The 24,742-nt window shown below is 34.2% G+C and overlaps 3 protein-coding genes across 9 annotated transcripts; 2 read left to right on the top strand and 1 right to left on the bottom strand.

Annotated features, from left to right (window-relative positions):
• The first annotated feature begins 523 nt into the window (after positions 1-523).
• On the top strand, positions 524-4,479 carry ABCI12 (cobalt ion transmembrane transporter). 2 transcript variants are annotated; one of them, XM_007034499.3, is made up of 7 exons: positions 525-957; positions 1,404-1,520; positions 2,026-2,262; positions 2,580-2,744; positions 2,865-2,940; positions 3,721-3,785; positions 4,238-4,479. In XM_007034499.3, the coding sequence occupies exons 1-7, from the start codon at positions 589-591 to the stop codon at positions 4,391-4,393; spliced, it is 1,185 nt and encodes a 394-aa protein (XP_007034561.3). In that variant the 5' UTR covers positions 525-588; the 3' UTR covers positions 4,394-4,479. The 2 variants fall into 2 exon arrangements, with proteins under 2 accessions (XP_007034563.3, XP_007034561.3); XM_007034501.3 differs by lacking the exon at positions 2,865-2,940 and having other exon boundaries at positions 524-957.
• Positions 4,480-6,738: 2,259 nt separating this feature from the next.
• LOC18602863 (putative triglyceride lipase) lies at positions 6,739-18,642 on the top strand. 6 transcript variants are annotated; one of them, XM_018119698.2, is made up of 18 exons: positions 6,739-7,157; positions 7,542-7,600; positions 7,734-7,815; positions 7,910-7,977; positions 8,593-8,662; positions 8,977-9,058; positions 9,351-9,433; positions 12,726-13,820; positions 13,958-14,020; positions 14,100-14,146; positions 14,583-14,628; positions 14,771-14,850; positions 15,376-15,489; positions 15,950-16,031; positions 16,759-16,884; positions 17,550-17,630; positions 18,140-18,265; positions 18,416-18,642. In XM_018119698.2, exons 1-18 carry the CDS (start codon positions 6,837-6,839, stop codon positions 18,485-18,487), a joined length of 2,697 nt encoding a protein of 898 aa, XP_017975187.2. In that variant the 5' UTR covers positions 6,739-6,836; the 3' UTR covers positions 18,488-18,642. The 6 variants fall into 6 exon arrangements, with proteins under 6 accessions (XP_017975187.2, XP_017975188.2, XP_017975190.2 ...); XM_018119699.2 differs by having other exon boundaries at positions 6,740-7,157; positions 9,369-9,433; XM_018119702.2 differs by having other exon boundaries at positions 7,105-7,157; positions 7,717-7,815.
• A 136-nt stretch (positions 18,643-18,778) lies between these two features.
• Positions 18,779-20,731, bottom strand: LOC18602862 (golgin family A protein). The gene is made up of 2 exons (XM_007034494.3): positions 19,983-20,731; positions 18,779-19,533 (listed from the first exon to the last, which is right to left on the bottom strand). Exons 1-2 carry the CDS (start codon positions 20,428-20,430, stop codon positions 19,292-19,294), a joined length of 690 nt encoding a protein of 229 aa, XP_007034556.1. The 5' UTR covers positions 20,431-20,731; the 3' UTR covers positions 18,779-19,291.
• Positions 20,732-24,742: the final 4,011 nt, after the last annotated feature.

Raw genomic sequence — 24,742 nt, 5'->3', positions numbered from 1 at the left:
TTTAAATTTACACATTTATAAAATAACAACCTTTTAAATTTACAAAATAATAACAGATCTTTTAATTTGGTTTGATATAATAACCATTTTAATTGCTATTAATTAACCCAACAAAGACATATACAATAATATCAAAATTAAAATACTCACTTTTAGCAAACCAATACATTAATTGATAGCTGTTATAACAACATGATGCAATCAATGATATATTAATTAACTTACAAAGTGTTCATTTGGGATAAGAAACGTTTGATGAATTAATTTTAATTAATCCTTACAAAGATATTAAAATTTAACTGTATCTACCTATTTAATTTAATAATAAATACATGTATTTATTTATTTATTAAAATTTTCTCCAAATTTATTGGGTCCGTAAACATTTTCCTTGGAGTCAGTAAGAAAGCTTGGTCTAAAACCCATTTTTGGACAATGATGGGCTGGTCGTGTGGATGCTTTTCTTTGGACAATGAGCCTTTGTTGGGCCACATAAGATCCAAAATCCAAAGCCGAATTCCCGCCATCAAATCCAACAACCTTAACAAGAAAATACTTTAGGTTCTCTCTCCTCAAAATCCCAATCTGATGAACTGCATTCCAACGGTTAAATCCCCCTTCCATTTCTTAAACCCTAATTTCAAAATCCTATGCCACCCAAATCCCAGTCAAATTTTAATTCTCCCTCAAAGTCACGCAAACCGTAAACCCTTCCTTTCACATTACAATAAATCCCCCAATCTTAATTTAACTGCAAAGAAGAGGAACATCCAAGTCAAAGCTTCAGTTGATGGTAACAATGGTAAATCAAGGAACTGGGTAAGCTGGTTACCCACGGGAGGTTTAGCAGCTGATAAAATTTTGAGATTGATTTCAACTGCAACTTCAAGTCCCATTTGCCAGTTCATTTCTTCACCTACCACTTTTTTGCACTCAGTGGACCCTAGAATCAAGTTGGTAATAATTAAAATTTCAATCTTTTAAAGTTTTTTCTTTTTGTGAAATTGTGAATTTCTTTTTCTTTTTCTTTTTCCGTATTGAACTTTGATAAAATTGGTCAATTTGGGTTCTTGGGTAGTTGGCCACTTGCTAATTTTGATTTTCCTTTTGGGGATTTTTTTTTTTTTATGGTTTCAGTTGTTTTTTGAGATGACTAGTTTCGTTATGGATTGCAACGAAGAATTTATTTGTGAATTTGTTGAATGGTTTTCGTCGTTGCAATTTGACAATTGTTCAGCTGAAGTTCTGAAACATTGTAACATGATATCATTGTGAATTATCAACAGGTTTTCTTTCTCTAAGCTTTATTTGTGCATTTCATTGGGCAAACATTGAGTGGGTACTTGTATATTTTGTGGTGACATTATTTCCCAATAACTCAAATGCTAATATTGATTATGCAGGTATGGCTATTGGCATTAGTTGTTTTACCAGCACGTTCCCAAATAGTAGTTCGTTTTGGATTGGTAGCATATATTGCTCTTTTGTCAGTATTGGTTCTCCCAAAACATGTGTGGGTGGTAAGCTCTTAAACTCATTAACTGCTATAGCTCAGTGTATCTTGATAAAGTTTTCAGTTCCTTGATGCAACTTTCTTGTACATTTGTTTGAACTTTTGCCTTAATGAATTTGATCAAGTTAAGTTTTAAATGGTTGAGGGGAAAAAGAAGTGATTTGTGCTTCTCAGGGGAAGTTGTGTTACTTTGCTCAAGTTGGTATACTTTAGAAGATGACTTGTCAAAGGTTTTGTGATCTGAGATCTAGACACTGGTTTTAACTTATGCCTATTGTTTAAAGACATCCTTCAGACCCTAATGGCTTTTAGTTGCTGCCTTTGTTGCATGGTTGTTGTGTGTACGTTAATTTGTGTTCTGACCCTTCACATGTTGTGTTTGAAGTTTAACTTGCAGGGATCTAGGGAAATCATTCTTCCCATACTAGATGCATATAGTAAAATTTACCTTTTAAATAGTATGCGTTGATTACATTGCTGGCTCTTGCATACTAATTCAGCAATCCTTGTAGGATCAATTGGGAAGAGTGTCACTACTTTGTGGAATTCTATTCATACTGTGTGGGCTTGGTACTGATGGTATACCACAACTTGTTCAGTCGAGAACCCCATCATCTTCAATCACCGGGTTGCCTGAACTTCATGCTTCGTTAAGTGGCTATTCATATTTAATTATGAAGCTAGGACCATTACGGTTGACAAGGAAGGGCTTGTCTGTTGCTAGCACAGCATCATGTTTAACCTTCACTGTAAGTTGGTTATTACCCCCTCGCATAGTTCCATTTTTCCTTTTATTGAACGGCAATCATGAAAAGAATCCCTTACAATTTTCATAATGCAAGTTTTAAATGACAACATATTTAGACACTCAAAATTACTTTTTTGAAATGGAGTTTTTGCGACTTAAGTGACAAAAAGGTTATATTACTTTTTAGAACTATATATGTTGGATATACATACACAAGTACATAAATATGTATATATTCTGCATACTAGCTTTGTAATATATCATTTAGAAGCAAATAGAGTCTTTATCATTCTGAGATAGGTCTCTATTTTTTGAAAGATCCTTCAAAGTGCAAGCCTTTGCTTGGCAACCACGACACCAGAACAACTTGCATTTGCTTTGCAGTGGTTTATGCTCCCTTTGAGGCGAATAGGTGTCCCAGTGGCTGAAATTGTTCTTACACTCATGCTTTCATTGAGGTTTATCAATCTAGTGTTTGATGAGGTAAGAAAGATAATGCCGGTTACTTCCGCATTCTAATAAATACAAAACTTCATTTTTTCCCCCCATGTTTGTGTTTGTTTTGATGGAGGATTGACCATGTCAACTTTCATGTGTTAACAGGTTCGAAATGTTGCATTAGGGATTGTATCTCGTAGGATAAATTGGCAACAGTTGACAGTGATGGAGACGATTGATAGTAAGAATATACGCTAACAAGCAACTGTCTCTCTGTCTCTGTCTCTGTTTTTTATTTTTGGTGGGAGTGGGGGTGGGGGGAGGTGAAGATGAGGGTTTGTTACAGCACTAGCAGTACAAACTAAATGTAATGGCCAGTAAAAAGTAAAAAAAATGTTTTTCCATGATGTCTGGCTTTCACCATAAATTACAGATTGCACAGATCTGCATTTTAAATGTTGAGGAATTCAATGACGGTTTAGAATTACATAGCTGACTCTTCATGAATGGGGAAATCTTTAGCAAATTTTGATATAAACTTGCTGCTTTTTCCTTCTGAAGATAAAATTGGAAGGAAAAAGTGACGAAAAATTTTAGGATGGTTAATGGTAAAAATGATGGAACCTGGTAGGTGCAACAAATTCCAGAAGTTAGAAGCATGTGATTAATCTTTTGCTGTTGATTAACTTAGTATAGGTAATTCTAGGTTAATATCCTTTATTTCTTATTGATCTCATTTCTTTATTCAAATTTGCTTGTCCATTATGTAAACCATTTTTTTTTTTGTCAGCTTTGAAAATTTTAAAACTTAATGTACAACATGTTAATCTTAGCAAAACTTATAAATGGAGTTTTATGTTTTAAATTTTTTTCAAAAATTTTCATGCCTAACTATTTTTTCTATCATATAGTGTGATAGCCAAATAAATTGGGACAGAGGGGGAATTTGATTCCATATTATCTGCTTTTGGTTGAATGTTTTCATTATAGTGCTTATTTTTTCCTTGGTTCTCAATTTCAGTTTTTGCTTCCTACATTCGGCGGATCTTCAAAAATATTTTTAGCCATGCTGAGCAAATCTCTGAGGTCCATATCCAGCTTGAGCTCTTTTTCATGTTATTTCTCTATCCAATTAACATTGTTATTTCCAATTATTATTTTTTATGAAGTGTGTCAATATAATGGCGTATGCTGTTTATCTGGTCGTTATGTAAATTTAGCATTACCTCTGCCAATGACAGAAACTAAGGTCATGTTTAACCATCCTGAACTATATCCAACTGGACTATGCATTTTGACAGTCAGTTTTCATGTATTTGGATATGGTTCTAATGCAGTCCCAACATATTCTAGTTAATCCCCCTCCCCCTTCAAAAAAAAAAAAAAAAGAAAAGAAAAGAAAAGAAAAAGAGAAACATATTCTAGTCAACCTACATATATTTTGGTGTCTCATCAGAATTTGCCAGAACTTGCTTGGTAAAGTGCCTCTGGTAAATGTTTCTACTTTTAATGCCTAATTAAGTATATTGCTTTTACAGGCGATGATCGTTAGGGGATTCAGGGGTGACAGTAATGCTCATAAACTTTACTTCTTATCAGACTCATCATTCAAAATGGCAGATTTTATTTCCTTGCTTTGTTTGATTGCTGTTGCAAGTGTTGCCCTGTTGTCTGAGTACTTACTTGTCTCTTAACTATACAATCTTTCTTGGTATTTCTCTCCCTCGAAATCTCTGTTCACTTTCAAATGAAATAATTCTAATCATCCTTTTGTATTGTTTCTTCCTCATTTCATACGATTGTGGTTATGTTGATGGAAGAAAACATGCTGTTAACCGAAGTTCTGAAAGACAACCGATCAGTAGTTATCATAGATGATGGTGACAACTCTTGAAGCAGCAGTTCTGTGTAATGCATCTTACTCAAAACTCAAAATATCTCTTCTAACCCAGACGGCCTAGGAATGCTTTTAAACAAGAAAGAAGTAACAAATGGATATATCAAAATTGGAATAGGTTAACGTGGAACTTCGAAAGAATTTCACAATATTATATATATGTATGTATGCAAAATAGGTTAGATCAAAAGTTTCAGTCTTGCCGCTCTATCTAATATTAATATGTGTCATGAGATTAAATATCACCTGCGAGTAACAAACAATTATCAACCTCTTAAAGGACTTAAGCTTAAAAAATGTAATGGAGAAGCAAACTAGACTCACCACTAGATGGCAAATTCTGTAGTAAGTTCAATAAAATTGACCTTAGTGTAAGACTATTGAAAAAGAGCTATTAGATTTAGAGGTTTTTATTTCAACCATTGATCAATTCAAAAAAATTGCAACTTGTTTACCTATCAAGCAGGTTAAGAAAAAAACTTAAATAACCCTTGACAAACAAAAATAAAGAATATTAATTAAAGGAAAAGAACTAGCAAAGAGAATAACAAAATTTTTATGAAAATTAATCATTTACATTTATATTCTCGAGTAAATAATATTAATCATTGAAATTTTTTTAAATAAATATTATAATAAAAATTAATTTAATAAATAATTATTTTCATTATAATTATTTTTATCTTTATTGTTATTCATTTATAAATTAAAATATATAAACCGTTTAATACAAAGCACACAAAGACACCCATTCAAGACCCAACACCCATCGTATTTTCACTTGCACCACCTCCATAACCCAGTTGCAGCACTTCCTAATAGTCTCCTGAACCAAATCAAGAGAAACAATAATCCAATATTTGGCAAGTAAGGAATCTTGAGACCTTATAAACCTGACTACCGATCACTTATGAAGTTAATTTATAGGGAAGAGAGTAATGATATTGTAACAAGTTGATATTAGAGTTACTTCAGATTGTCCCGTGAGAGATGTTAGAGTGTAAATAAATTCGGGTGTAAGAATTCGTGCAACATAATGGACAACACATCAATAAGAGGTAGGATAAAATACAAGCCTGTGACATATAATGATTTAGCATTCAAACTCTCTTTAAGAAAAACAATGCTTAAACATAATAATTTCGGCAACAATAATCATTTTTAAATAAATTGTGTTTTGGGTCATTAAATATAGAATTTGAAATATTATTTGCATAGGCAAAATTCTAGTTCTAAATTCCAGTATAATTAATTCAAATTTTGTAATATTAATCTATAAATTATCTAATACTATTTAAATTAAGAAAGATATTTTAAATGAAAAATAGTTTAGTCTAATTAGAATTTTCATTTACAAATTGGATATATTTTATTAATATTTATAACAAAATCTACCTTTAGGATTACATACATATATATATATATATATATATATATATATGATCATCCGCCATCTAGCATCAATTCAATTTTATTTTTTGACTCACTGGGCATTGTTTGGTCTAGATTGCTGCAATTGAATTTTTATATTCATTTTTATAAAAAAAATATATTAAAAATAAAAATTTCAAAATAATTAGACTTTATCTAGTTCAATAGGATTTTTTAAATAATAAAAAAGCCTTAGTTATTATAGATAATTTTAAATTTGACTTATTAGCTCATTACATATTTTCTTTGTGAGAATTTAGATAATTATTTGGCTTAGACTTGTACTGAATTTTTTATTTTCCATTGTTTTTATCTATGCTGACGTTCAAATTAGTTCATATTAATTTTGTTGAAAATTCTTTTTGAAACATTTTGTTACAATTTTTAAAATACATATAAAGAAATAAATTATTCATTTAATTAAATAAAAATATTGAGCCCGACTGGCTCAGACTTTAGAGAAGAGTCCTAGCCCAAACTTGGTCCAAAGCAGCTTTGGTCTTTAAGAGGGCCTTGAACAGTTTTATTTCCAATATGGAACGGATTGCTTAACCCGAGAAATTGGACCTCCGAAATCCTAATCGGGTCTTACAATTAACTACCGGAAACTGTAACGGTCATCTTGTCTACAATATTCTAGCATTAAAAAGAGGACGGATGATAACGAGACACGTGTTCCTCCTCCTTTTTTCTCAAAGATTCTTCCAACATTAGTGGCCGTGCAGGATAAGTCAACTAAAATCCCTACAAAATTCTCCTTCCCTCTCTCTCCACAAAATTACACAAATTGCCACTGTATCAGCTCATTCATGGCTACCCTCTCCCTCCAACCTCACTATTCGCCTCTTCAATTCCGTCGATTCCGCCTCAGTAATTATCATCTTAAAGTTGTTCCTAGATTTTCCCGCCAATTTTACGGGAAGAAAGTAAGGTTTTTGTCTACTTCGAGAGGAAATGTGATTGTTAGAGGAAGAGATGGGGTGTTATCAATTTCTTGTTTCTCTAAAACGAATGCTGAGATTGAAAAGGTTTCATCGGAAGAGAAAAAAGATGAAGAGCGGCCACCGCTTGATATTAATCTTGCGGTTATTCTTGCTGGTTTCGCTTTCGAAGCTTATACTAGTCCTCCTGTAAGTAATTCATCTCGAGAATCCCATTTCTCTTCTTTTTTAAAAGATTCTGTTTCGTTTCTGAGAAACGTGAGGAAATTGGTTCAATTATGAATTTTTACGTTTGTGTGTTTCTACTTTCTACTGAGAAGATGTTTGAATAAAAAGATGAGGAATAATTTTCAGAACTTAAAAATTTAACTTTTTTTAAATAGAAGGATTGTGTTTGAATGTTTATTACATTTTAATCATGTGTTCATGTTTGATCAAATATTTCATTTTAGCTAGTTTTGAAGAAGTAAAAAATAACAACCAAGCAAACCTTAGCTTTAAGAAGGTTATCTAGGTATTTATTAGCACTACAATTTGATTTTTTTTTCTCTGGCTGGATTGTTTTCTTGTCAGGAAAATATAGGGAGGCGTGAAATTGATGCTGCAGATTGTAAGACTGTTTATCTCTCAGAGTATGTTTTGGTCTCCATGGTTCCTCTCAGTAATTAAACACTGACAAGATAAATATATATCTTTTAAAAGGAAATCTTAATGTAAAATTTTAGCTTTTAACCTGGCATTAGAGCAGTTGTGAATGCAATGCAGGTCGTTTGTACGAGAGATATATGATGGCCAGTTGTTTATTAAGTTAAAAAAGGGTTTTGATTTCCCTGCTATGGATCCATGGGTATGTAATTAAGTGAAAATTAGAGGTTTGTGTGTGTTTGTGTCTTTAACACAAATTTAACTATATCGTTTTGTAACTTCTGTTATGCCTTCAGGGAACTAGTGATCCATATGTGGTAATGCAATTGGATGGTCAGGTTGTCAAAAGCAAGACTAAATGGGGGTAAGTTATTGGTGTTTCCATATGTATTTTAAAGGTAATCTATGTATTTTTGAGATTGATACTCTTTCAAAAGAGGATGGCTAAAATGCTTGTTTTAACATCGGTTAATAGCTGGAACTTTTGGCTAATGTGAAAGTGACAGTGCTGTTTTCTTTCCATTTCCCTCTGTCTTTGGAAAATTTTCCATCATATTTAAGCATGCCTGACCCTTCATTTGAAGTTGTTCTAATTTAATGTTATACATTGTTATTCTCTCTATTACTGATGTCAGAGGGAAACAAGGAAAAATGACTTTATGTAGTATTTATTGTACTTAAGCTTGAATTAAGGCTATTGCTTATTAGAGTTTTTGTGAGGATGATTCTGTTGCTGCCAGAAACACAACTTATGGGTTGGAAAACATTTTTGAACTGTTAACCTCAATATTTGGGATATACATATCAGCTCTTTTTGGTGGAACATGTCAACTGTGGAGCCAATGAACCACTAATCTAGAATATTGAGCATTTACAGCTGTCTTTTATTGTTTATTTATTCTTAAGTTATTGTGCAGATAAAAAAAGTACACATAGTTTTACCTATCTATTTCATATACTAGTTTCTGTACCATTGCAGGACAAAGGAGCCAAAATGGAATGAGGACCTCACCTTTAATATTAAACTGCCTCCTTTGAAATATATTCAGGTGCATATGCAATCTCTTAGGATCTCCAGTTTCATTTGTTATTTTATTTACTTGCTTGTCTTTTGATAGAAGCTTTTGTCTATAAGTTTTCTAGTTTCTTATTCATTCAATTCCTCTTGTCTCATTAAGCATGGCTCTTGTATTGCTTACCTATTTATAAAGTTATAATTGCATTAAAATACTTAACTTAAAGAGTGACTAAACTTTTGTAGGTAAGATTACATGAAACTATTAAACACTCCTTTTATCTGTGAGAAATAACAGACGATTCCTAGATTATCATACAGATTCTAATCAGCACTGTCAAACTTCAGGTTGCTGCTTGGGATGCAAACCTTGTGACTCCGCATAAGCGCATGGGGAATGCAGGCATTAGTCTAGAAAGCCTCTGTGATGGTAGGAATTTGAACTACATGCATGACTTGAATTTATTAGATTAACAGGCCATCAATTGTCATGTTGCTTTATCTAAGTCAGTGGGTATGTTATGTGATCATCAAGTGAGGGTGTTATGTTGCTATTATATTTGAAATTTTATAAAATGTATTTAATCTCTTGTTGTTAAAGCAATGCTTTAAGAAACTTAACTACTAGTTTCAATTTCATTAGCTTGGGCTTAGGAATGTTGAGTGGACAAAGTTTCAAATTTCAGAGCTCCATACGTTTGTTCTAAAATATCATGGATTAGAATGTGTGCTTTTTCCAGGAAACTTGCATGAGGTGCTGGTGGAGTTGGAAGGAATGGGAGGTGGTGGCAAGTTGCAGCTTGAGGTAGGTTTCTCCGTGCTATTGTCACAAAAAACTGTTCTGAATAGTATTTCCTTACTTCCAAGAGGATGCTTCAATGCCTTTCCAAATTGGGTTAAGTGCATGCTAGGATTAGAAAATTATAATGGAGGAATTCTGAAATATCTCCTCTCTTCAGAAATTTAGCATAAATTTTAATGCATATTTTAGTCCAAGGCATTGATCATAGAGATATGGCCACTAATGATGTAATATCTACTAATAGAGCAAAAGGCTCTTCAACTCTTCCTTGGTAAGTTGGAATCTGTATTGGAATTTTCAAGTTTACTGAAAAAAGATGGGCTTTTAGGTTTTTCGGATTTTATAGTTTTCTTCTAAAGGAAAGAATGGCTTATGGTATGGTTTGCTTGCTGCATTTGAAATTCCTCATGCAAACATGAAGGACCCTATGGAAATTTCTAATTTTGGGTCTTTCTTTTCTATTTATAGCACTCCGTTTCTAACTTTGGTTGTGAAAGGTTCTCCTAAATTTAGGTTTATGTACTGTTGGAAGATTAGATTCTTTAGATGCATGAGAAATCCTATAGTGGATTGTGGGTAGATTCCTAAATCAAAATTTCTGGTAATCTCAGAACATATATTTCTAACAAATGTGATTGATCTAAATTTTTATTTTGTAAGGTATAAATTACTGAATAGAAAGTCTCCAATAGAATGAAGTCGATAAGAAATAATTAGCACTTTCTCAAAGTTACACATAAACATCTTAGTCATTCCTTATTGGTTGTAATCTGATAAATCAAGTTCTCTAGCTATAAAAGTCCCTGAGTGCATCTCTTTAGGATGTACATGCTCACAGAATTTAAAACTTTTCTTCTTGAAAATTTGTTGACCTCACTACATTACATTCTTTAAATCCATCGTCCCATTCCGTTAATTGGAGGAACCAGTTTTAATTTAGGGCTAAAGATATGTCTCCATGTCTTTTAATATTTCTTTCCCAATTCTATTCACTCTTTATCCCTTAACTGAGTATTAGGTGATACTTTTAACATTTCACATGTGGATTTTCGGTGTGGATGAACGGGTGGCTAATATATATGCTTACTGCTGGAGAATGGGATGTCACGGGGCCCTCTCTATTGAAGGTAATGATGCTGTTGCCTCTTCGAATTCTTTTTTGTTAATTTTTCTATGACGACTTGTTTCCTTCAATTGCTATTTCCATTTTGATTTGGCTTGTTTATGTAATTTGTTATCTTTCAGTTATTTCTACTTTCTCCGATTGTTGCACCGTCTTGTTTCTCCCTAACATCTATTTTGATGATATGTTTGCAGAAAATATTGCCAGTCTTCAGAGGAAGGCAGCAGTGCTCAAAGAGATTAGGTCCTAAAAAGAATGTTAATCTTTTCTTCAAACATAACAAATAGTGGAACGCAAAGGCGGTATAACTTCTATCCAACTGGCCAATAAAGGGAAATCTTGTTGGTAAAGGCTTATTGGAGAGCAAAATGGATAAAATTTTCTCAAATGTATTGGGTTGATTATCATAAAGCCTTTCTAGTTCCTACTAATTTTCAACGGGTTGCCTTGTCAGGTCTTTCTGATTCCCAGTCTGAAATATTCTTTTATTTTTGAACCTCTTTAAGTGCAGAATAATGGATTTATCAATGGAGAGAATCAGTTTTAAGCAACAAAAATGTGGGAGAAATCACTAAGTTCAGTTTGATGGGTCTTGAAAGATAATAGATAGAATGAAGGCATGGATGAGAAGTTGACCATTCATGTACCTAGACTTGATTATCATTTATCCTGAAAATGGATTTTCTTGTAGTTATCCCATTACTCGCCCTATCAAGTTTTGGGCCTGTAATTGTGCATAAACACAATATATATTTAAGCATAGTCATCTTTGTTATGAACTTAGCAAGCATAAAAAAATCCAAAAGATTAGAAATTACTGCTTATATTTCTAATATTATATGACTATAACCCAAAGACTCCTAGGTTTGGTTCTGTTAAGATATAGTTTATGTGGAACCTTTCTGATGATCATTCAAAAGCAGGTTTTTCGATTTTGGTTGTTTCCATTGGATTCGGTTTATGAGGTCCCAGAGTATCTCTTGTGATATATGCATTCTCTTGGAAGATGTCAACAGCAAATTATAGTATTATTTTTAGTAAAATATTTCTGATATTTGAAATTTTCTAAATGATCAAGGTTGTTGATATACTATCATTTTTCTATTTCTAAGAGAAGGATGCATTGTCACTCTACAATGAGCACCTGTATGCAAGCTCATAATTTTCTATGTGTTTATGGGCTTGACTCATAGGAGCAAATTATGCATGGAGATGCATGAAATTGGTAGGAGAAACTAGATAATAGACATTCACATATGAAGTGGGATCAGAAAGTGGTAAAGTGAATATCTATTATTTGAAGTACTCAAACAAAGTAAGATGATACTGGATATCTATTTATGTGCCTCTTTTTTAGATCTCTTAATCATCAGGGTTTTTGTGCACTAGGTTAAGTGCTTAGGTTTTAGTTCTCAGTTGCATATAGTGTTCAGTAATTCTTAAAAGTTATGTCAAGTTCAGGACTGTTCTTGAACTCTTCATGTGAGAGTAGGGCATACCCTGATGCTAACTGGGCAGCTATTCATCAAAATCTTCTAGCAAATATGAGAAATGGTCAGTCAAGTTTTGTAATATTAAATGTTAATTTGAGCTTTCCATGTGTATGGAGTATAATAATTCTGTGTATTCATAATAGTTAAAGGTTGAGTACAATGAATTGGCTTTGTGTAAATTTCACAAACCAGCTTAAAGGAAATTGTCCTCTGAGGCATACCTTTCTGATTATTTTATCTTTTTTAGTATAGTCTTAGCATTGGACTGTTCACTTTGTGAGCCAGTTGCCAAAGTATTGGTCAATCAGGTCGATTATTGAACTCTCTCTCTCATTTTAAAATTAATACTTGCCTAAATCAAACTCTTAAGGATATTGATTCTTACATATTTGGATTAATGGAGCTGGTGTAATTTGGATATGTCAGTTTTTCTATTATGGATAGGAAAGCTAATGAGTTGTGGGCCATGCAAGAAAAATGAACATTGATGCTTAAGTTTTACAGGACTTCTTTGTTAATATAAATTTCCTCGGTGTTTTGACTGCCACAATTCTTGTGTTGCTGATGGAAAGATTTATCTGCTTTTCACCACACATTTTCAAGGTAGATTTAATCATAGTTTATATATTCAAGTAGAACTTATATTTTGTACGTGTTTTTGTGTCTGGTATGGTTTCAGGTTAAGTATAAGAGTTTTGATGAGATTGAGGAAGAGAAAATGTGGTGGAAAGTGCCCTTTGTTACAGAATTTCTTCAGAGAAACGGATTTGAGTCTGCTCTAAAAATGTTTGTTGGCACTGAGACTGTGCCAGCACGCCAGTTTGTGGAATATGCCTTTGGGCAGTTAAAGTCATTCAATGATGCATATTTTTTGAAGGAACGATTGTTGAATGGTAATAAGAATGGAGCAGAAGGTGTTGGGACTTCTAATGATTTTGCTGTGTCAGGGATGTCTTTACATGTGGAAAGTAGTTCAGAAACTTCTATCATCGACACAGGTACCAACAATGAGAATAATTCAGAGAAGTTTCACTTGGATAATGTTGGCATGGCTGATGGGCAGAGCACTGAACCAGTGGCACAAGTTGGTGAAATTATGCAGTTCGATAAGTACTTCTGGAAGAACTTTGCTGATGTTATCAATCAAAATGTTGTTCATAAACTTGGAGTCCCTGTTCCAGAGAAATTAAAGTGGGATGGATTTGACTTGTTAAACAAAATTGGTCTACAGTCCCGAAAAATTGCAGAAGCTAAATATATCGAATCTGGGCTTGCAACTCCAGATAATCAGGATATTGAAGGTGATAAAGTGCTTGAATCTGGGTTTGCGAATCCTGAAGATCAGGAAAATAAGAATGATAAAGCGATTGGACCACTTACCATTAGCAGTATACAATCTTCACTTCCAGACATAAAGAAGGCAACAGAGGATGTATTAAGGCAAACTGATTCTGTTTTAGGAGCATTAATGGTGTTGACTGCAGCAGTTTCTCAGTCCAAAAGGGAAGGACAGGAGAATGAAACTAAAGAAGACTCCTCTGCAGGAGTGGAAAACAATGTCTCTAGGTACAGTGGTGGTGAGAATGTCTCTAGCTCACTGGATGGTTCGGTATTAGATGAGAAAAAAGCTGAAGAAATGAAAGAACTCTTTGCAACTGCTGAAAGTGCCATGGAAGCCTGGGCAATGCTTGCCACTTCACTGGGCCATCCAAGTTTTATCAAATCTGAATTTGAGAAAATATGTTTTCTGGATAATGCAACAACAGATACCCAGGTGACATTTTATGTTGTTGGAAATAAGCTCACTTTTGGCTACAATTTTCTTATTCTTGAACCCCTATCTTTCACAGCACCTCACCATTTGATTACAAGGATTATTTGGTTTTATCACTAAATTGTAGGCACCTGCAGGTGGCAATTTGGCGTGATTCAGCAAGGAGGCAAATAGTTATTGCTTTTAGGGGGACTGAACAAGTTAGTTTCATCTATCTGTTCTCAAACTGAGTTGAATTATCTAGCTTGCACTTAAATTAATTATTTATTGATCATCCAGGCAAGATGGAAGGACTTACGGACAGATTTAATGCTTGTTCCTGCTGGGTAATCTCAAATATATATCCTCTTCTCCTTCTCTCTTGCTCTCTTCCTGAGAGGTTTTTCACTTGCATTGCTGAACATGGTTTCTTACTAATTCAGTAAATGTGGGTTAAAGTTGGAAGTCTGCCTATTCATAATACTAATAAGAACTATCATCACAAGGTGCTTCTTTGTTCTCTTGGTCACCTTAAGCGGGGGAAAAATAGCACAATCTTGAATAAATTTGCAGATTAACAGTTGATCATAATAACAGTGTGTAGGATATTTGCTGTTGAATATCTGACATCATAACATCTGCAATGTTACTCAGTGATGTCAAATCCAGGCAATGATTAATTATTGTTCATTTCCTAGTACTTATTTTTAATAATATTAACGTTTTAGAAAGGCACTTATTATAACTTTTTTTCTGATACCAACTTTTATCTCGCCTATGTAGGCTAAACCCTGAAAGGATTGATGGAGACTTCAAGCAAGAAGTCCAAGTATGCTAGCACTTATGGACTCTGTTTTTCCTTCTTCTTTTTTTTCTTTCAAAAATAATATATATGAGATGCACATATTGTTGATAACTTTTGTTAACTTTACTTGCATGAATAACTAGTGAATGCTGGCTATATTTTGCAGGTTCATAGTGGATTTTTAAGTGCATATGATTCAGTTAGGATAAGGATTATCTCCCTCCTCAAAACATCAATCAGATATATGTAAGTGTTGCTGTTGTGAACTTTCGTCTGAGTCTCTTTGCTTATGCTCCAATTAAAGTGTAAATCTAACATGTCGACATTTAGTACAAAAATTTTGCATATATCTGTAAATATTTAGAGGTGTTGTTTAGCTTTTATTTATATATTTGCTTGGTGCTTTTCAAAGATTTCTTCAATTGCCTTATTTTTATTAATTTTGTGAGTTACCCATTGAGATAATATTGGATCTCTAACAAATCTCCCTCTTTAAGCTCTTAATAAACCTTGATATAGGATATTAGAGGTGTGTTTCAGTATTTGATCCCATGAAAGTAGAAGGTTCATGTTATTGATGTTAAGCTGAAAACTTACACACTAAATATTTGAAATCATCAAATATATATTGGTTCTTACAACAGAAGTTTTCTGTCCATGGAAAGTTGATCTTATTGATGTTAAGCAGAAGGCTTACTCACTACATATATGAAATTACAAAATATAGATTGGTTAAACAACAGAAGTTTTATGTGCATGTTTGTGTGACAGAGACGAAACCACAAAGCCGCTGCGTAGATGGCAAGTTTATGTGACTGGTCATAGTTTGGGTGGTGCACTAGCTACCCTGCTTGCTCTTGAGCTTTCATCAAGTCAATTAGCAAAGTAAGTTTCTCTTTTCACTTAAGAATGACATTCTTTATTTGTTCTCAATGCATAACATGCTATTCAAATTGTATAAAGAAACGCAGAGAAATTATACCTGTAGCTCTTCAAAAGAAACTAAACATATGTCAATCAGGAAAAAAAGGGAAAGAAAGCAACTAAATATGTGTAAGTGGAAGGATTAGATGACTTTTCAAACCTCAACTTCATCAGTACTTGAAAAATTGGTAAATCTGAGGACTCTTCTGGACTAAATGCTAAAATTGCTAATTAATCTCTGTTGGCATTATTCAGGTTTCCATGAACATGTCAAGGATTGTAGAGAGCTGAACAGCATTTGTTTATAATTGCAAGCTTTTGGAAATTATTTCTTCTTGATGGTCTTAGATCTAATGGTTTTTTTATCATAAATCAGCAAAAAATAATGTATTGAACTTTCTATCTCATTTGTGTGTATCAGGCATGGGGCGATTTCAGTGACTATGTATAACTTTGGTTCTCCTAGAGTAGGTAACAGAAGATTTGCAGAAGTATATAATGAGGTACTAAAATTTTTTCTCTTCAGTTCACTTTTTCTTAGTAATAGGGATTTTTCTCTGATGGAATTTTGATAGCTCTATATATTCTTCTTGAATTCATTTCTTGCTGACAGGCTGATTTAACTATCAAGATTTGTGTCACTTAGTTGGCATTCGTCTTACATGAATTGAATGAACTCTTTCTTTCCTCTTGGTTTCTGGCACCAACAACTATAATCTGAGCAAATTACCCACACACATCTATCTATTGCTACATCTAATATCTATGGTTTTTTAGTTCATCTTTTGTGATTCTCCTCTCTGTCTCTCTCTTTTTTCCTATACCGTTTTTATTTGCATCATGAATACCTTTTCTTTTGAACTTTTTGCCTTGACATTTATGTTCTATCAGGTTTTAATCATTGAAGTCAGAAAAGTGATTCGGTCCTGCTCTGCCATCTTCTCTTCTTTTTGTTTTTTAAAGATTTTTCCCGAAAGACTCTGGTCAGGTCCCTCGTGTTGATTTAAACATTTCTTTGCAGATAATTACAGGCTCATAAAAAACTTGGCACTCTGTCATTTTTGTGCTTGAATTTAAATTATTGCTTCCAGATGCATGGAAAATGTAATTACTGAAATTTCTTTTAGCAGATATCAATCTTTTCATTTGATGATGCCGTTTCACTCCTATATCTTGTATGGGATACTTGACACATTAAAGTTTATACAATTGAATCTTACCTTTGCGCAGAAAGTTAAAGATAGCTGGAGAATTGTTAACCACAGAGACATTATACCAACAGTCCCCCGTTTGATGGGTTATTGCCATGTTGCTCAGCCTGTTTATCTTGCTGCTGGAGAATTGAGAGATGCTTTGGTAAGTTCTTTTTTATTTGGAACTCTAATATATGTGGCTTAGAGTCATGATATGCATGTGGTGGTATGGACTGGACAAATGACAGGCATTTGATTCTGATGCCAATTATTTGTGTTTGTTTACTTGATTTGGTGTTTTGGCAACTCTTGTGAAAAATTTCACTTTTGGGGTGACTAAGTGACCTTGACTGCTTGATTTGCCTTGCTCTCTCTGCAGCTTTGCTGTTGTTGCTGGTTTATGTTCAGAATTGACTCATCAGTTATCCTTTATTTCTGTAAATAATCAAACAATCAGAAAATCTGGTTTTCCAATGATATTTTGCTTCATGTTTTTGGAATCTGTTTTGAAGTAGACATCCATATTGTGTCATCTGTTCAGAATTCTTAAATTAGTTGAATCATGAGTAAAAATATATGCTGTTTTAGAAAACGTAATCTCTATCGGCAGCTATCTTTAGTCTTCATAATTTGATTCTTTTTGTATTCATAAATATCTAGGCCTAACTAAATTCCACTTATCAAGGTTTTCTGTTCAATTGTCTTGGGCACACTCTTTAATCAATTACATTGAATTCCTTGTATTCTTGGTTTTATTGTGACTAATTGTTGGTATCTCATGTTAGTTTATGCATGTATTTGTTTATAAGTTTCATGTATGTTTTTCAGGAAAATATGGAGCTCTGGAAAGATGGTTATCAGGGTGATGTGATTGGGGAGTACACACCAGATGTTCTTGTCACAGAATTTGTATGTTTTTTGTTGTCTAATGTTTTTCCTTTCACCCTTTCAACTTATTCAAAGGGTTGTGAATATCTTATTAAACTTTTAAAATTTAACCTATTAATCAAAGGGTTAAAAGTTTAATTAATAGGTTAATATGTTGAAACTTTCTTCAACCTTTGAGAAGTACATAATTCAACAAAAAAAAAAGTCAGGATTTTTCAGTGGGGGCAATTGCCTCCATCGACCCCATCGCAAATCTGTCTCCGATCACCAGGAACGTCTAGATTTTATGCATATATACAGATAGGTTATCTGTCAGCATAAAAATTCCCTTTTAGGTACTCAGCATAACTTAATATTTGAAGTAACAGACTGTCTTTATCAACCTTGCATCAGGATTTATACAGATAATTAAGATGTCATCAGTTTTTTTTTCTTTTACCTAATCCTTGAGATTTATTATGTATCTCCATCTGTGAGTAATGTCTTACAAAATTACATTTCTGATTGAGAATGGTCCGTTCTCTGTACAGATGAAAGGAGAAAGAGAACTCATTGAACAGATATTGCAAACTGAAATCAACATATTCCGTGCAATTCGTGATGGGAGTGCGCTTATGCAGCATATGGAGGATTTCTATTACATCACACTGCTAGAGGTATACATCGTAGTTAGAATAATTTCGGTATTTTATCTAACTTGTTTATCTTCCTCGCCAAATCTTATACCTGTTGGAATTTTGAATCATGCAATCATTATGTATGTCACCCTGCTAAATGTTGCAACCGGCTTCTACTGTTTTATTCAGAGTGTGAGATCAAATTACCAAACCGTTGCAAGCTCACGAAATAATGAACAAGGCAGCATGTCAACCAGCTAAGAAAGAAACAGCTTCCCTTGGTAAAGGTGTTTATAAGAAAGATTGTCAGAATATTACATCAGACTGTAGGGAAATGTACAGTTTTTTCCCCTCATAATATATATCTTGTACAGTGACTTTCATAGGGCAATAATATAAGTCGTCTCAAATGTCAACTCCAGGTTTCTTGCTTTCCATTTTCTATAATCATTATGACTTAATATGGGTTTCTTTTGATTCTCTTTCGTAATGAGATACCATCAGATTACATAATTCTTTTGTTGACTGCACCACTGTCAAGGGAATTAGGAATTGACAAAGGATTGAAGCAGCAGCTAACCATTAGAGATTCCATAGAAGAGCAAATGATCAAGCAAAGGGGACCATTATGCATGGTTTAATGCAATGAGTCAATGATACACGTAAAACGATGGTCTTCAAACTTGGGCAGCAAGTGACGATCGATGCGAGAATCTAAGTATCCAACAATGAAGCATCAATCTCTCATGTCGAGAATCAAAACCCCATCGTGTGTAATGATTGGAAAACTAGGGATATCTTGTGCTGATTCCCCATTTTTAGCCTATATCAGTATCACATTTTTCTTGGCTAAGAGGGTATAGACATCAAGTCAGTGAGTCCAACTCCCTCCAAGTCTTTAAAAATTTAGTGAACCATCTTCATCCTGATATTGTCTTAGCAATTTATCCCATGGACTTCACTTCCAGCGTTAAAATTATTATTATCCATCGAAAAACTTATTTTGTGTACACATTATATATAAAAATAAAAATACCAGTACTAAACTTGTCTAGGGGGCTAATTTCACAAATACTGAGCCAGAGTGGTACCTTTACTACTAGTAGTATAGGCTGCCTTGTTGTTAGTGCCCAAAATTCTCAAGCTTTGCCTAAGAATATCCATCTCTCGTCCCCTCTCATAATCTTCCCTCTCCATCGCAGCTAATCGAGTTCTCAAAGCTTCTATCGTTTCTTCCTTGTTCTTCGCTTCCTTCTTCAGCTCTTCTATCATGTCCTCTTCCTCAGCTTTCCAATACAGCGCATCTCCTATGGCAAAGGAACAAGTTTGTTAGCTAAGCTTTCATAGAGAATAAACCTCAATAAAAGTACTCTACATTAGTTATTTCTTCAAAATGAAACACTATACATACTTAGGTATTCATTAATTTAATAAGAAGGTTGCATTGTATATACTAACCCTTTGAGGAGATAGTTTTTCTTTTTCCTACAAAATGCTGGAAAATAAAAGGAAAATGTGATTGTTATGAAACTTCTGACAAAGACACGTGTGGCTAGGTAGCTACCATATTTGCAGGCTGAAGCTTAGATATTTGCTTAGGGTAGACATAATTAAGCAAGCTCTCATAGTTGTTTGTGTAGAGAAAATTTTGTAAAGAAAATAAGGTTGGTGAAGTTGCAATTGAAAGTAATTAAACAAGTGAAGAAGAATATATGGAAAGATGTTTCTGTAAGAGAAGGAAACAGAGAGATAGGACCATCGTGAGTTCTCTGAATGAGATCATCAAGCTCGGCCTTGATGGCAAGATAGAGTTGCTTCCACTTCGCCACAGCCTCATCTCGCCTTGCCCTCTCCTCCCTCGTTTGCTCCAGCAGGAAACTCGTCCCCAGCAATGGCCATCCTTTGTCACATTTCTCAGCCGCCATTGCATAATCTTCCATCCCTCTTATCTTCACCTCCTTCTCTTCCACTAACTTCCTCAGCTTCTTCACTTCCTCCTTTAGCCTCTTCCTCTCTTTCTTCCACTCAGCCTCTTTACATGCAAAAACCATCACCTCTTTCTCATACCCTCTAGCCTCTTTCTCTCTTTCGTACACCACTTCCTTGATTTCCTCTTGGAGAAGCCTCATTTTGTCTGTCAAACTCTTCACATTTCTCCTCTCATGACAGGGCCTGCTCTTTTTCTTGCTAGGAAAGGCACCCATAGTTCGGAATTGGGGGGAAATGCAATATCTTTTACTGAAGGGGTTTTGGTTTAGAAGAGCAAGTGTGTGAATGACATAAACTCCTTAGCAGAGAGGCTCTCCAATCAATGAAGGAAAGAAATGCCCCCATGAAAATGTTTGTGATTTCTGACTGTTAGACATTGGAGACAACCCCATCAAATAATTGATGGAAAGTGTCAAATAGACCCGTGAAAATAGACTTTGTGCTTACAAGTCTCCAAGAAGATGAGCACACAAGACAATAGTACATGCAAAAGAAAAAAAACGAATGAAGAGAATGGTAGCCATTCACATGGCAAGAGTTTTAGAACAAAGATGTTACAAAACTCCAATTATTAACCCAAATTTTGTGCCACTTTAATGGGGTCCCACCTTCTTTCACAAGGACACTGTACCAGAGAACACCATCTCCTCAGATGTGACCTTTGTTTTCTCAAATACGTAATTTGCAAATTAGGGCTTGGTTCCCAATTCCCCAAATTCTAAAAAACCATTTGATGGGAAATCACCACATTCAAGTTTGTGGGGTGGAAGTAATTTGCATGTGTTGCTCTCCAATCAAATGATGGTTTTATGCCAGCTTTGCATGGTCCTACTTTCTTCTGGATTGCTTATAATTGCGCATACTGTCTCTGTTGGATGTGATCACATCTTCTTTATTCAAACTTTTAATAAAGTTTTTGGTTTCTTTCCCCAATTCTTGTTAGTATAAACTCCTTCCTACTACATTACTCAAAAACACATTCTCAATTAGGCCTAGTTGGAGATTACAACTCCATAAAAATTACAGGGAAAACTTCAATTTATCAGATACTTGTTCATGAATCAAAGATTAGGACTTTGCAAGTACCCTTAATTCTATTAATAATAATAAAAAAAAAGGAAAATCATAACAAATTAAAAGAGTAGAAAAAAAATTGACCAAAATTGTTTTGTTAGGTATTAGTCATAAGTTTAGTATCAGTGTGTCTGGAAAAGACCAAAAGCAGCATAGGATGTCTATCTTTTCCATTATACAAATGTATACCATCCGTTTCCCATCTTCATTTACTGTTTGTCCGTCCACGACAGTGCAAGGACAAGCCACATCAGCCCTAGTCCGGCCAAACCAATTTCCCAGGGAATTTGGTGAGATTGTGAGATTTTATTCTCAGAAAATTACACATATCAGAAACTGCAAAATGCTGCTACTACTGCTGCTTCTACCTTATCAGGATTCTTGATTTCTTGTGCCTTTTACTTATTTCTTCTTTTGCCTTGTGATAATGATGTTGTGCATCTAAGGGTTTCGGGAAGCAAACAAATTTTACATCCCCTTGCTGTTCTCAAAGCTTACCAAATCAACATAATTGCATACCAACAAATTCATTTATCATCACACCTCCTCGGATTCCCTTCCTGAAAAGGACTTCAATTCGGCAAGATGCTTGGAACCTGCACAGAGGAATGGGCTGTGCATGCATGCCAATGTACAAAGTACATGTCCATTGCACATTAAATTTGGTTATTAACCATTTTTGCAAAATTAAAATTAAAAAAAAAAAAGGGCATGTGCCTCTGTTAATTTTTGTTACTTTGCTAGGAAATATTCCTCCGCCCAACACATTATTACATTTTGCAAGAAAAACGAATTCACCGTCTGACCCATGTTTTTTAATCCTGAATTTAATGTTTCTTGCAAGCAAATGCAACTCCAATCTCCGTACTGAGATTTATTAGTGAATGTGTAAAACTCATGAGATTTTCTTCAACAATTTTCACCGTTTGCCTCTTGTTTTAACTATGGGTACTTGAAGGATAAAACTGGCATTTTACTATTTGTTTTCTCCACTATCGTTGTTGCTAGGTAAATTTTACAGTAAGCTACTGATTCGAAACCCAACAGTCTGTCCCTTAGATTCACCTATGATCACCACTCGTTAAAACTAAATCTATCACCGCTTGGAAGAATTCTTTTTCAGATTCAATTTAACGAAATATTATTTATATTTTCAGATCCCTTATTGTAGAAGAATGAATGCATAAAGATTACAAATTAAAGGAAAATTATTGAGTTAAAATTACCTAATATTATACAATTTTAAGAGTGAAGGAGACCTTGGTGGCTAGCTTTTTTAGAAAGGGAGGAAATTGTAGGCAGAAAGGAAAGGGGAAGAGAAGAGAAGAAAAGAAAAATAAAGGGAAGGAAAGAGCGAGCCGTCGTCGGAAAGGCCCGGGCCGACGAAGGCGACTGCCCTGTGACCGAGGAAGGATGAGAGGGTTGAGAGACAGGGGTTGGCGGGGCTTCGAGGGTTTTGAAAACCGATTTGAGGGTTTCTGGCTCGGTTCTAGGGTTTGAATCCGTTTTAAAGGTTTCATTTAAACCGGTTTTATGGTTTCAGGTAAACCGGTTCGAGGGTTTCTTCTGTTAAACCGGTTTTAGGTTTCTGGTTCCGGTGTTAGAGAAAACATAAGAAAAGAAATCGTGAAATTTGAGAGATTTGAGAGGCGGTTTTAGGGGATTTGAGTATGCACACCAGCAACGACAAAAAGAAATCTGAAGTTTTCTTAAAAAGCTCATGTCGAACACCAGAAAAAAAATTAGAACACCAAAAATGAAAGTGAAAGAGAAACATACGAAAAGAAATCGTGAAAGAAGATAAAAAAAAGAAAAGGATAAAAGGGAGGCAGCAAGAAAGAACCACCAACAGCGAGAACGTCAGCGGTGAGGAGTCAGAGAGAGGCGGCTAAAAGCAAGGGAAAGGGAGATAATGAGGGTTAGAATTGGCGGGTTTTGTGAGGGAAAAGACAGGAGAAAACGATGATTAGGGTTTTGAGCTAAACGACATCATTTTTTATTAACAAAATAGAAAAGAAAAAGCAGGAGGAGATGGGAGTGGGCTGTTGATCGATAGACCCACTTGGTTTGGCCCAAATTCATTTTTACTTTTTCATAATAAGTTCAAAACTCGAATTCAATTAAAAAAAGTGTTTTTTATTTGTGAAATATAATGCTTTTTTTATTTTGTTTATATTTTTAATCAAAATAAAATAATTTATTAGGTAAATAAATCAATAAATAAAATATTAAAAATAAAATATAATTTTAAAATTTTCTCAATGATAGAAATTTCATAAAAATTTGTAATGATAATTTTCAAAAAATATCCTAAAATTATGAAGAATTTAAAGTGTCGCACCAAGGAGTTGGGAGAATTCAAAAAATGTATTCTTATATAGAGGTGATTTCTCCAAACAATCCTGTGATAAAAATAGTATAAAAAAAAATTTATACCCAACGTAAAAATATTTCTAAAATAAATATTTTAATATATAATTAAAATGATACGTGTGTGTTATTTTTAAAATAAAATTATTCCTACTAAAAAAACTATGAAAAAAATATAATACTCCAAACACATAGCACGAGTGACCTACTAGCTCAAGCTATAACGGCATCTTAGAAATTCAATGAAAATGAGACTAAAATTAATTATGCTTTTGGACCAAATTTGATATTATAATTGCACATAAAAATTACAATTGAAACCAATCAAAAGTCTTTAGCTTTTTTGTAATAACATATCACCAAATTTAACGATTCCAAAGGAATACAATTTGAATGGCAATATCGAAACTCTTACCGCACATTCAAGAGACGTGGCAAATATCGACCCGTTCACGTGTCAGTGTTATAACCCTCAACATTAATTAAATAAAATACTAAAAAACAATGTCTATCTGTTTCCTTCATTTTCTTACTGAAAGTCGAAAGCCTTGGGGATACTTACCTGGCAGCGTCCGCAACGGTGGTCAACCCCACAAAAAGCCTTCCCCTTCCCTTAAATCAGCCGCAAATTTATGGGATCACAAATAAGCAATGGTGGCCCACGCTACACGTCATCATAAAACGACAATAGAACGTGTCGAAAAGGCGGGAGAAGTGAGCTAATATTACCTAAAAGGACTCCGGATGTAGCGAAAATAATTTAATTAGTGGAGCGCCAAATCAAATAGTAAATCTGGATCGTTTGATCACTAGAGTTAAAGGGCCCCATGATTAGCCTTCTACTCACCAAACGCTCAGGAATTGTGGCCTAAAACGGCTGCAACGAAATTGGAACAATTTTGTTCTTTACCTGCCCCAACATACTCGAGGAAATAACAAATTTGCCATTCATGTTCACTGACCTAATGCCCAATGACCATACATGATCAAGACTTGATCTAGAGGCTTTTGTTTTGTTGGTGGGGGATAAGAGGATGAAGGTGAACTGGCTCTTGTTAACTCGTTTGAGAGCTGGGGCCTGGG

This window comes from Theobroma cacao, chromosome 4, assembly GCF_053813885.1.
Source record: "Theobroma cacao isolate CCN51 chromosome 4, ASM5381388v1, whole genome shotgun sequence".
In the NCBI taxonomy this organism is placed as follows: domain Eukaryota; kingdom Viridiplantae; phylum Streptophyta; class Magnoliopsida; order Malvales; family Malvaceae; genus Theobroma; species Theobroma cacao.
The sequence above is the reverse complement of the archived record's forward strand: the minus strand, read 5'-3'. Positions and strand labels throughout refer to the sequence as shown.

What these genes read in the sequence shown, in the direction of transcription:
- LOC18602862 (XM_007034494.3), bottom strand. Translation starts at nt 20,430, where the DNA reads ATGGGTGCCTTTCCTAGCAAGAAAAAGAGCAGGCCCTGTCATGAGAGG. An exon ending in CATTCAGAGAACTCACGATG is followed by an intron (nt 19,534 to 19,982) that starts GTCCTATCTCTC and finishes CCTTTGCCATAG; the next exon opens with GAGATGCGCTGTATTGGAAA.
- LOC18602863 (XM_018119698.2), top strand. Translation starts at nt 6,837, where the DNA reads ATGGCTACCCTCTCCCTCCAACCTCACTATTCGCCTCTTCAATTCCGT. An exon ending in ATGCAACAACAGATACCCAG is followed by an intron (nt 13,821 to 13,957) that starts GTGACATTTTAT and finishes AGGCACCTGCAG; the next exon opens with GTGGCAATTTGGCGTGATTC. An exon ending in TTAATGCTTGTTCCTGCTGG is followed by an intron (nt 14,147 to 14,582) that starts GTAATCTCAAAT and finishes TCGCCTATGTAG; the next exon opens with GCTAAACCCTGAAAGGATTG.
- ABCI12 (XM_007034499.3), top strand. Translation starts at nt 589, where the DNA reads ATGAACTGCATTCCAACGGTTAAATCCCCCTTCCATTTCTTAAACCCT. An exon ending in TCCCAAAACATGTGTGGGTG is followed by an intron (nt 1,521 to 2,025) that starts GTAAGCTCTTAA and finishes CAATCCTTGTAG; the next exon opens with GATCAATTGGGAAGAGTGTC. An exon ending in TCAATCTAGTGTTTGATGAG is followed by an intron (nt 2,745 to 2,864) that starts GTAAGAAAGATA and finishes ATGTGTTAACAG; the next exon opens with GTTCGAAATGTTGCATTAGG.